Here is a 13,291-nt window from a genome sequence, read left to right on the forward strand (position 1 = left end):
CATTGTGCACTTACTCTCCATGTAGGATCTCTGTCCTTAATGTATTGTACTATGTAAACTAATGGTATAATTAGTATTCAAACAGTACTTTACACTTTGTGTTTCTGTGTGGGTGCAAACTGTTGAAATCTTTACTGTGTATATACTAAATTGATCTTCTGTATATAAAGATAATTGAAAATGAATCTTGATGTGAATGGGATGGGAGAGGGAGTGGGAAATGGGATGGTTGCAGGTGGGAGGGAGGTTATGGGGGGAAAACGCCACCGTAATCCAAAAGGTGTACTTTGGAAATTTATATTTATTAAATAAAAGTTAAAAATAAATAAATACAGAGAATAATCATTCTAGAATTATCTGAGGACAGACTCATGAATTTAATTAAGTCTGGGAAGTTCTCAGAAGTCATAGTTGACTGTTAGCCACCATTACTCTGCTTAAAGGTAAAAATGTGAATCTAGTAGTGCTTGTGTTGCCTATGTGGGATGGACTGCCTTAGTTGTTGCATACATTGTTGCCACATTAAATTTCATGTCAGTATTTGAAGATGTGCTACCTCACTATTGGTTCCATGTTAATGATGTAAATTTTCTCTTATTTTGGTCAGACCAAAGTCATTACTAGTCACCCTTCTGGGAGACTAGGAATGCATTTCTGGTCACTGCAGGAACAATGAAAGTGAACCAGCCAATCAGAGCTCTCTCTGCCTCTCTCTCTTTCTCCTCCCCCCTCAAATAAATAAAAAAGTAATTTTAAATGTTTAATTAAGAAGATGAACCAGGAAAACAAAGCATATTGATATCTTTGATTCTAAACTTCAAAACTGATGCCACTAAAATCACACTACTACTCTTCCTTATACGCTGATTATATCTCCTATCCAATTTTAATTTCAGTACATAATATACTCACCTGGTTCTCTGTTAAGTCTTATACATAATGTTGAACTGAAGATGAGTCATCAAGATGAAGTATGTAATCTTAGGGCATCATCTTAGTAACTTCACATGATGCTGCACTGCTACAAAAATGCTGCATACTGGTGCCCCAACTAGTGGGAAGCCAGAAGAGATGGGGCCCTCACCATTCACCATGAAGTGGGAGAGGCAAAAAGTCTGGGGCTGATGAAGAGCTGGCTGGATTCTTTGAGGGATAACTTCACTGATCATTTAATATAATATTATAATATGCTTTCTGAAATTTTGTCTCTACTCAAAATTAGTGATTCACTTGCAAAAGCAAAAAATAGGAATAATTTTGTCTTTGTGTCATCCAAAGCAGAACTGGCTATCCTATTTATTCTGAGACAGCTTTTGTGTAATCTACAGTGATAAATAAAAAGGTACAGTTGAGCTGTTAGGCCTGTGATGCTTCCTGTTTCACAATCTACAACAAAAATGTCTGAGAAGCAATACATTCAAACTGATTTAACAAGGCTTTTTGCTCAAAAACACACACTTGGGCACTTAATCCCCAATCTTAATTTCAGAGACCCAAATACAACCCATATACAACAAAGTAACTTTAAAACATAACTGGGTTAAATATATATCCCACTGCAACTTCTCAACCATCTATCGTATGGAAAGACTCATGTTGTATATAAAGGGCAGGAGGGAATAATGAGGGGCTTGGGGTGTGAGAATAGTAATTTGGTTTCATTAAAGGTGTTTAAAGAAAAGTCATTGTGGCCGGCGCCGCGGCTCACTAGGCTAATCCTCCGCCTTGCGGCGCCGGCACACCGGGTTCTAGTCCCGGTCGGGGCACCGATCCTGTCCCGGTTGCCCTTCTTCCAGGCCAGCTCTCTGCTGTGGCCAGGGAGTGCAGTGGAGGATGGCCCCAGTGCTTGGGCCCTGCACCCCATGGGAGACCAGGAGAAGCACCTGGCTCCTGGCTGTGGATCAGCGCGGTGCGCCGGCCGCAGCGCACCTACCGCGGCGGCCATTGGAGGGTGAACCAACGGCAAAAAGGAAGACCTTTCTCTCTGTCTCTCTCTCTCTCTGTCCACTCTGCCTGTCAAAAAAAAAAAAAAAGAAAGAAAAAAAAAAAAAGAAAAGTCATTGTGTAATATGAAATATTCTAGAGTGGCCGTAGTGTAGTATGACCTTTTAGAATAATGCTTTGTAACTTTCAGTATTTTTTTAAAAAATATTTGATTTATTTATTTGAGAGGCAGAGTTACAGAAAGAGGGGGTGACAGAGAGAAAGTTCTTTCATCTGCTGGTTCACTCCCTAGATTGCCGCAATGAACAGAGCTGGGTGGCGGAATGAGAAGGTCATGCCCAGATGGCCAGACAGTAGAAACTGCCTGGCAACAGGCTGTGATTGGATGGCTTCAGAAACCACATGACAACAGAGCCTGACTGACAACAAGTAGTGATTGGATGGCTTCGGAAACCACATGACAACAGAGCCTGACTGACAACAGGCTGTGATTGGATGGCTTTGGAAACTGCCTGGCAACAGGCTGTGATTGGTTAGGACATAGACCAGGTTGGCTGCCTTGGCTATATAAGCAGCTGTAGCAACTGAAATAAACGAGCCTGCAGGCTGCTTGCATCAGGCCTGCTTTCACCCGACTCCCGGGGTCTGTGTGGTGACTCCGCACCTCTTGCCCCCACCACGCTCCTCCTCTCAGAAACGAATCCACCGCAACAAGAAGCCAGGAGCTTCTTCCAGGTCTCCCATGCAGGTGTAGGGGTGCAAGCACTTGGGCCATCTTCCACTGCTTTTCCAGGTCATAGCAGAGAGCTGGATGGGAAGAGGAGCACCCAGGACACAAACTGGCACCCATATGGGATGCTGGTGATGCAGGAAGAGGTTCAGCTCACTATGCCAAAGCACCAGCCCCAACTTTCAGTCTTGTCAGAGCATGTTAATATTATTTCCCTGACATCTTTTCAATTCATTTTATTTTTTTTCTTTATTATATCACTATTTTATTCATTCAAGAAGCAGGCAGAGGGGTTGACACTGTGGCACCCTGGCCTGCAGTGCCAGCATCCCATATGGGTGCCGGTTTGAAACTTGGCTGCTTCTCATCTGATCGAGCTCCTGCTATGGCCTGGGAAAGCAGTGGAAGGTGGCTCAAGTCCTTGGTCTCCTGCACCCACGTGGGAGACCCAGAAGAAGATCCTGGCTCCTGGCTTCAGATTGGTGCAGCTCCAGCTGTTGCGGCCAATTGGGGAGTGAACCATCGGATGGAAGACCTCTCTCTCCCTCTCCCTCTCCCTCTCTCTCTCCTTCTCTCTCTCTCTCTCTCCTCTCTCTGTGTAATTCTGACTTTCAAACAAATAAATGTTTTTTTGTTTTGTTTTGTTTTTTTTTAAAAGAAGCAGGCAAAGGGAGGAGAGAGCTCTTCTATCTACTCGTTCATTACCCAAATGCCCACAATGTACAGAACCAAGAGCTGGGAATTAAATTCAGGCTTCTTACATTAATGGCAAAGACCTAACTACCTGAACTATCATCTACTGCCTTTAGGAAGTTGGAATGAGGAGCTGGGACTGGGAGTTGAACCCAGGTGCTCCAATATGGGATGCAGGTGACTTAATAGCTAGACCAAATGCCCACCCTAATTTTTTCTTTGTTATGTGATTCATTTTTAGTTTAGTGTGTCCTATTTTTCTTTCAAGAACAACTTCTTAAACAAAGCATATTTAGGAAATCAGACCATGACATTTATGTTAAAGATTTCCAAAAACTAAAACTTGAAGAATATCAAGTACTTTTTAGATTTTAAACCACACATGGCCATCTTCAGAGGGGATGCTGGGAACCTGGGGATTTATTTCCACAGACTCACCTGTCCTCTTTGAAATTTGACTGGCATGTTAGATTTATGTAGCAGTCGAAGGCCGGAATCTCCCCTGTCTCCATAGAGACACAGCAAAACCTCAGATTCTGTTTCTGCTTGTTTCAGTTGTCCAGTGTAGACATCAACCTGGTATTTCACTACTGACAAAACAATGGGAGAGAAAACAAACAAACAAACAAAAAAAGAAATCCATTGTCTTGGAACTCTTACAAACAGAGAGAAACTCTTAGTCAATGGTAAAAATATCAAGTGAGAATTTCTCTAAACTGGACTTTCTGTGCCTAATGAGACACTTTGGATTCTTTAATTATTAATTTTAATTGTAAATGAATATGTTTACACATAAACAAATATCCAGAGCAGAGCGTTTATAGCTTTTTCCAAAGAGACATACGAGATTGTCTAAAGGCTATCCTATATATGTGAGATAGGAGAAGGTTATGCATAGTGGTCAGTGACAAAAGTGACAGTATTTTTGTACATGATGCTTAAAATTTAAATTGATATAAGGTTTGATGAGGAATCAATCAAAAGCAAGCTGATGGCTTCAGGTGAACAGCTAGTCCCAAGCAAAACTAAAGCACAGCCATGACCATTGTTAGCCCTTACAGCCTCAGCCTTGGGGCTGTTAGCTGGACCATGAAAACCACTGTGAGATACACTGAACCTGACACCCACGAAACTCCCACCATGACACTGAAAAATTCACTTCCCAATGGGTCAAACAGCTCTTAGATATAGGCAAAATTATGTATAACTAAATAATATGGCAATTTATTTCATCAACTACAAAACCACTTGTATAGGCTACTGAAGATTAATAACACACATGGGAAAATGGCTTCTCCTTCTTTTACTACAGGAAGCTCACAGACAATGTCCCCATCTGCTTGCATCCGAGAGAGCCAGGCATTTGTTGCAAAATCTAGGATCTTCTTGCTCTTCATATGTTGCATGGTCACCTGGGATTAGAAGAAACAATAGTCAGACTGTGTGATTTCCAATTTATTATAGAAGTCGAGTTGTTAAAGTGTACTGCAAAGTCTCACCGTGGTGGCAGTGGTTAGCAGCACTAATTTTGCTACTGGCTATAGCCATTATTATTATTGTGCTAAGTGATTTAATTTAAATATCTTTTGATCATCACCAACTACATTGGTAAAATTCTTACAATTTTGTAGATAAGAAAAGGGAGGCACGGAGAATTGAAATGAATTCTGTCTGAATGGAAACTATCGATCTTGCCTGTGGCAGTGACCAAACAATAATCTACAGGAGAAAATCCAAGAGATTTTGTGTTCATATTAGTCACCGGGGCAGGCCACACAGCAGAATGTTTTAAAATTTCTCATGCCCTTCAAGTGTATTTATAACACCTTTTAAGTGTATTTATAACTTCTGCAGGCTGAGGATAAGCCCTCAGCTGCCAGAGTCCAAGTGCCTTTTTTTGCAGCATGCAATCAGTTGCATTCGCCTCCCTGCCCAGAGAGTTCTCAGAAGACCTTTCCTTAGCTCTTGCTCCTCTCAGGATCTTTTACACAAAGGCCCCCTTCCCTTTATCCTCTACTTCACATCAGACGAGCAGAACACTTCCGGAAGGAATTTTGTAATTATTTGCCAGCCCTCCTAACTCATTGCAACTGTGCTCCTTTTCAGATATTAGTAAACCTTCTAAAAAAGCCTTCATCCTTCCTCAATTTCTCCTGTTTCTCACCTTAGGAGCAGGTGCTTGCTCCCATTTCTCAGGGGCTCACTGTCAGAGCCCCGATGTAACACACTCTCTGCCATTCATGCTCCTCTCCATCCATGCCTTTAGGTTTTTTCAAGAGAAATTATTCTAAAACAGAAATCCAATGTCTCTGTACACTGCTTACAACTTTTTCAATAGTTCTACCAATAGTATAAAATTTTAAACTCTGAACATAATGAGTCATTCATGATTGATGCTCTCCTTGCTAGATACTTTCTCTCACATCTTATATTTTAGTTGTACTGATGTGTTCTCAGTGCCACTCCTGGCCACATTACTTCTCATCTCACACATAAACTTGTCTCTCTGATTAGAATAGCTTCTATATGACTCATTACTATGAGGAATCTGCCTATCCTTCATCAGTTTTCTCATCTTTAAAATGGGGGATAATTATTACTTTTCGCAGTTGCACAATATGGAGATTAGGTAACATTATAGGTTAGAAATGTATAAATCTTTATATAAGTTGTATTAATACATTCTTTTAACATTAGCCAAATTTGGGGCGCTATATATATATATATATATATATGGTTAATGTAATATAGTCTACTACACTGGGAAACGTCCTTTCTATGGACTGTATCATGCTTTATTTTTATAGCAATGGGATGGAAAACTCAGAATACCAAGACAGAGACTGGTTATAAGGACTCATACTAGTCCCAATAAGATACAGTCAGATACAAGGCTCAAATAAAATTATGTTCAGCCCATTGCTGATCATAAGAAATTTCAGGGGCCCATGCTGTGGTGCAGTAGGTTAAAGCCGCAGCCTGCAGCGCTGGCATCCCATATGGGAGCTGGTTTGAGACTTGGCTGCTTCACTTCCGATCCAACTCTCTGCTATGGCCTGGAAAAGCAGTAGAAGATGGCCCAAGTCCTTGGGTCCCTGAATGCACATGGGAGACCAGGAAGAAGCTCCTGGCCCCTGGCTTCTGATCGGCGCAGATACGGCCGTTGTGGACCATTGGATGGTCTCTCTCTATCTGCCTCTCCTTTCTCTGTGTAACTCTATGAAATAAATAAATAAATCTTTAAAAAAATAAAAAATAAAAAAACTTCAATTGTCCTAAGTGGCTAGAAACTCAGAGTGTGGACTGCTTACCTGAAAACTGGAGTAGAAGCAATGGTGGGTGAATGAAAAGAATGATCCCCATCCCACTACTGAAGCCCTAGTTTAAGAGCCAGCTTGTTGGTAAGATTTCAGCTGTATAAAGGAACATATTCCTCATGGGCCAACAAACAGAATTCCTAAACTAAAACAGCTAACTAGAGGAGTTCCCAGGCCCTCCTCTGTCCATGTAGGCAGAATGCTCTGAAAAGGGGCACACATACCCTCGGCCTCATGTAGGCACAACTTCTGATGTAGATGTGCATGGACACTGGATGAGCAGGTTTAGGGGTTAAACAAAAAGAAACTGTCTCTATCATCAAGGAGACTTTACAGATGATCTGTGATGTATAAACCCAAAATATTTAAATAATATGAGACTACATTAAAGCAGCATATCAGTAAACTCTTACTAACACAGACAAGCTCTGTGAGGACTTGTAATAATTCAAAGACCAGATGGAATGCAAAGTTTCAGATAAATGGAAATCATAAGTGAAGGGGTCTTTTAGATTTTGGACTTGAAGGCTTCCCCATGAAATATAAGGTTTTTATAAGGCCATTCTACCTAAAACTCCAATGGGTTCTTCCTCTATACTGACTCCTCCATGGAAACTGTCGAGAAACCTCTCATTTCTCAGGCACCATCATCCCTTTGACCTTAAAAGTATGTGCTGAGGACTGAGTCTCACTGACTACTTAGGTGCAAATCCATTAACACCACTAAGCAGCCTCCAAGGTGAGGGCTCTGAATGAGCTCCTTTTACCATCAAGATTACAATGCCTCAAAACAGGAAGACAAAGAGTCAAAGTTGTATGTTCTTTTTAAAGTAATAAAGGGATGTAGTGGTGCTTCTCAACCAGGTGATATTTTTGCCCCCTACTGGACATGGGGCAATGTCTGGAGACATTTTTGGTTGTTACTACTTGTGTGGTGGTGCAGCAGCCCCTAGCATCTGGTGCAGAGACTGGAGATGACACTAAACATTCAACTGTGCATAGGACAGCACCCCCCTCACAACAAAGAATCATCTAACCACAAAAGCCAGCAATACCAAAGCTGAAACATCTTAAATACGGTAGTCCCTTCTTATGCAAGGGGACATATATGCCTGGAACTATGAATAGTGCTGAGTCTTATATATACTATGTTTCTTACTATACATACTATATACTTAGGATAAATGTTAATTTATAAATCAGTAGGAAGCCAACAATGAAGAATAATAAAATAAAGTAATTATTATAATATACTGTAATAAAGTTATTTAAAAACCTATGAATTGTGTTCCTCTAAAATTTTCCACTTAATAATTTCACATCATAGTTGACTGCAGGTAACTGAAACCACAGAAACTGAAACCATGGTCAAAAATAAGTAAATACAATTACTTAATCCCCAGCTGCATCATTAGAGTGACCTAGGCAGATAAAGAGAGAGAAAGGGATACATGCATACATGGGTCTTATTGCCAACTGTGCTTACTTCTGCTTTTATTTTCACAGGAAATATTCCACTTGTTAAATAAAAAAGGGCAAAATTTCTGAAAGACCACAGTGTATAGACTCAACAATTCTATAGCTAATGGTGCAGACCCAGTAAAGGACTTGTGGTAAGTGGAGTAAACCTGGATTTGGATCAAAAGATCTTGGTTTATGCTCTGCACTGCTACTTACCGGGTGCATAGCTGTGATCATCAGGTCCTTATGTGCAAAATTAGCACTGTAACTTGTCTCACCAGGGTGATGAGTAAATGAAGTAAACATGACCTATGGAGGGCCTGGCACTGGGTGTGGAAGGTTAAGCCTCTGCCTGCAGTGTCAGCACCCCATAGGGCACCAGTTCAAGTCTTAGCTGCTCCACTTCCGATCCGTGCTAATGCACCTGAGAAAGCAGTGGAAGATGGCCCAAGCACGTGGGTCTCTGCACTCACATGGGTGACCTTGAAGAAGCTCCAGGCTTCAGCCTGGCCCAGCCTCTGCCATTATGGCCATTTGGAGAGTGAACCAGTGGATGGAAGATTCTCTCTCTCCTTCTCTCTCTGTATCTCTGCCTTTAAAAAAACCATGTAGGCCGGCGCCGTGGCTTAACAGGCTAATCCTCCGCCTTGCGGCGCCGGCACACCGGGTTCTAGTCCCGGTTGGGGCGCCGGATTCTATCCCGGTTGCCCCTCTTCCAGGCCAGCTCTCTGCTATGGCCCGGGAAGGCAGTGGAGGATGGCCCAAGTGCTTGGGCCCTGCACCCGCGTGGGAGACCAGGAGAAGCACCTGGCTCCTGGCTTGGGATCGGCGAGATGCGCCGGCCACAGTGGCCATTGGAGGGTGAACCAACAGCAAAAGGAAGACCTTTCTCTCTGTCTCTCTCTCTCACTATCCACTCTGCCTGTAAAAAAAAAAAAATGTAAATTTTTTTTAATGTCTTATGGAAAACAGCTTGTAAATCATGTTTAGGTGATTGGGCATAGGAAGTTATTTCCCAAAGTGGAGTTTTCTCAAGCATAGGTCATGATACCCAGGAAGACTGTAAGGCAGCTTCATTTTGTAACCATTGATTTTCAATTTCACTTCCTTTTAGGTCCACATGCTAGCTATGTGATATCAAATGCTTATTTCCTGAAAGTGATTTATTAATTTGAGATAATACCAGTATCTGCCTTCCTACAGTATAAACATTAAAAGTGATAATGTATACCCTGAGTTTTCAATATCCGTTTTCTGTTGTTGTTACTAATAGTAGCATCAAAATTAAACACTGTGCAGCTGGTGTTTGTGGTACAATGGATTAAACCGCTGGCTGCAAAATCAGCATCCCATATCAGAGCACCATTCCAAGTTCCAGCTGTTCTGCTTCAGATCCAGCTTCCTGCTGATGCACCTGGGAAGGCATAGAAGATGACTCAAATGCTTGGGTTCCTGCCACCCATGTGGGATATCCAGATGGAGTTCCTGGCTTTTGGTTTCAGACTGGCCCAGCCCTGGCTATTACAGTCATTTGGGGTGTAAAGCAGGGTATGGAAGATCTCTCCCTCTCTTTCTCTGCCTATCAAATGAATAAATTTTAAAAATAATAAATCCTTTAAAAGTAAACATAGAGATTAGAGACAAGAATTCTTAACTATTATTTAGAATTCTGATTCCTCACTCTCTAACAATCTCCTAGAGAGTGCACAAGGAAAACTTCATTCAAATGTTCAGTTCTCTATAATTAGAAGGAGAAATTCTATCCCAAATCCTTGCCTCTTCCCCTGTGTGGATTGATCAGGACTATCTGGGAAGACAGATAATGGCTTCTTCCCCTCTGCTTCCCCTAAGCAAATAAGTAGATTCTCCTCCTTCTTCTCTTCTAGGAAATTTCCAGAATTCTCTAGCTCATCAGTCAAGAGGTCCATAAACAAAAGGTAAAAATGCCAAAAGAGACCTCCAAACTCTTTGAAATTCCAAAGTTACTATCCTCTGAACACGTTCTCCCACTCAGCTCATCCCCCGAGTATAGTTCTCCAGCACATTTAGCTTCCTAGATATACAACTGCATACTCCCTATCAGCTTTTTCCAAGGCAGCTCCCATTCTGGTCCCTTGTATCTGGGGCAGGAACCCAGAAGAAAAGTGGTGTCCATTCCTCTCTCTACTGCAAGTGCTGGCACCACCCCAACTTCTCTCCATGGCTTTACCTCTTCTGCTAATGCCCTCTTCCAAGGCCTTTTACTAACTCTCCTTACAGTTTTATTGTGTTGTGTTTTGTTTTCATCTCAACCAAGACAGCAAGAGAGAAAGGATCAGATCAGGCTAGATGGAGGGAGGCTGTCACTGCAGCCAGAACACTCAAGGTGGTGAGGGAAGAGTGGGCCAGTTTAACCTCCTGCCTGGCTAGGCTCCACATCTTTCCTTTCTATTAGGATTAAGCCCAAATGTGATTAATAACCAAGAATAATTGCTACTGTATCCTACTTTTTAAATAATTACTAACTGTATCCTACTTTTTTTTAATCATATAGCCTTCACATATTTTATCTAATTCTAAATGTAATGTAGACTTTTCTCGGAAGAGAAATGATATACAACCAAAGTTTAAAAAGATTTTCTGAGAGCCACACACATGGCAGCTGGACACCTACACATAGGATAAAGGATGTATTAGGATGAAAAAGTTTGAGAAAAAATGCTTTTAGAGATCCTACTATGAAATATTGTAAACCTTCATTCAATAAAACAAAAAATTGTGTAATACTTCAACCCTCACTATATACCCAATTTATACAAAGTTTTTCTAAAAGATAAAAGGCAAACAGTCACTAACACATTTGTTGGATACAAAGTGTTTACCATACCCTATAAGATCTAGTAGTGAAGATGGGAAGTGAGTGCTAACACCAATCAGCATTTTCTTGTTGGAGTCAGAAATATGAAAATATATTAACACAAAACTATGTTCTCAGAGAACCCCTGAAGTGTGCCTATAAATCAGGTATAAAGTCAAAGTTTGACTCTAAGTCTTCCCATTTCTCATCCTGTGCCTTGTGCTAACACCCTGTTTGTTACAAGGACTGCACAAGCAGGATCAACTATGGTATTTACAATCGACTGAGGGACTATCAAATGCACGAATTTATCTTTGGTTCAAATAAACTGGTGCAACTTTGAGAATGTTTCTATAAACTGCTGGAGTCTTTTGAGATTAAACATTTGACTGGAGATTTTGTGAGAAGCTGGTGCTTCCTGCTGTTCATTGAACTAGAAAATCCTCAAAAACGAACTATTTCTCTTGTTGCATTTCAGAACTTGCTCTTTCCCTTCAGTGGTTCTTTCTAGAAACCTGAAGTAAAGAAGTAACTGAAAATGAAAAGGATCTGGAAATACTTAAAAGGTTTTTTAAAACTTCAAATAAATAAATAAAGCCAATTTAATCTTGTCAACCAAAATCAAGATGGCCTGGAGCTCATATCAAATAGATTATCATATCAGGAGAAGGAGCTGTGGTCTTGTCTCACTATTAACTGTCTGAATAGGCTGCCTCTCTAAAACTGCCCAGGATGTTTTTTCAAGAGCCCCCCTACATGCCGAGTCTCAGCTATGCAAGGTTACATTCCATTCCCTAAACACCAAGCAAGGTTATATGATTTCCCTTGAGTTAACACTATCAAGTCACGAAGCATTTCACATAGATTATATTTGTTAAAATATATAACATCAATTCACTCATTTCACAAATATTTAGTCAACATCTACAACATACTGGACACTAATCTAGGAGTTGGGGTTATAACACTGAATGATACAAAGTAGAGATCAGATAATAAACAAATGAAAAGAAATAAGCTAAACAATGTATTCTAAAGAAAATAAACCAGGTCAATGATAGCATGACAAACCACGTGACTCAGCATCATGAGCAAGGGCAGAATGGCGTCAGATTAGACAGGAGGAAGACGTGATCTGATTGATGTTTATAAGAAACTGCTGTGGCTGCTCTTTGATGCCCAGATCCTAGAGAGGAGCAGAAAAGAAGCTGGAAGGCATTCGCAGTAGAGAGGAAAGAAAAAATAAAAATTTAGACTAAAGTAATGGTTAATAAGGTATAGAAAAATAGACAAACTCAAGACGTGTTTCAGGAACAGTCAATGAGATTCTTAAGGAATTGAATTTTGGGGGTAAGGGAAACAAAAGAGTCTAGGAAAACTTGCAAGGTTCTAGCTTAGATAACTCCATGCTCAGGTGAATTAGATTGAGGGAGAAGTAGGTTGGGTAGGAGAATCAAGAGTTCTTATGAAGTATTGTTTTAATTTTTTTCAGAAATAGGGCAAGTGTTGTTGAGCTCTGCTTTAAAATAGAGTAGACTTAAAGGAAAAGTGATGAGACCACTTTCTAGAATTTAAACATTCCCCAAGCCTTTTAACTTCAATTCTAAAGTTTACTTCTTCAATTTGAATAGTCAAAGATTATTGAAGAGAAGAAAAAAAATAGGAAATCTAAGAATCAAAAACAATGACTAGCTTGAAATAACAGCACTTGCTAAAATAGATTCCTATCTTTATTTCTTCAACATTCAAAGATATTTACTATATGACCATCTTCAGGTACAGCCTTCTTATTTTAGGTTCACACTATATAAAAGCTGAATTGCAATCAATTCAGTTACTTGGATTAATATTGTATAACAGTATCCTGGAAGATAGAGAGTATAGTTGTTCAATGTATATAAATATAGCTAAGATACCAAGTCAGATAGCAGAAAAGGCCTGGTCAAGGAAAAAGAAAAGCTTAAAATCTGAATGATATCCCAGATCCACCCCTACACCAAAGGCGGCCAGCTGCCAAAGTATCATGCATGGAGCAACTTTCCTATCAAAATCTAAATGTTACACAAAAACGTAGGTTTTACCCCTTTTAACCTGGGACACTAGGAAAAATTCCAACAAGTACCTGTTAGAAGTACTGATTTCCCCCAAATAATGATGTCCCCAAAGTACTCCCACTGTTTATCACATGGAGCTGTTGGATATTCACAGTTCACCATTATCAACAGGAAAGGAGCCCTCACTGTATATGTCCTAATAATGGTAGACTTTCAGATGTTCTCAGTCCACGAGAGGCTACATTTGATCATTACA

The 13,291-nt window shown here is 40.5% G+C and overlaps 1 protein-coding gene across 1 annotated transcript in view; it reads right to left on the bottom strand.

Moving 5' to 3' along the window:
• The window catches only part of RP1 (RP1 axonemal microtubule associated), a 293,476-nt gene that overhangs the window by 90,823 nt on the left and 189,362 nt on the right, over positions 1–13,291 (bottom strand). Inside the window, exons 19-20 of the mRNA XM_062189888.1 lie at positions 4,647–4,779; positions 3,806–3,957 (exon numbers count right to left, since the gene is read on the bottom strand). Coding sequence (XP_062045872.1) covers positions 3,806–3,957; positions 4,647–4,779 — 285 coding nt within the window. The remainder of the gene's footprint in view (positions 1–3,805; positions 3,958–4,646; positions 4,780–13,291) is intronic.

The sequence above is a fragment of the Lepus europaeus genome, chromosome 4 (genome assembly GCF_033115175.1).
Source record: "Lepus europaeus isolate LE1 chromosome 4, mLepTim1.pri, whole genome shotgun sequence".
In the NCBI taxonomy this organism is placed as follows: Eukaryota; Metazoa; Chordata; class Mammalia; order Lagomorpha; family Leporidae; genus Lepus; species Lepus europaeus.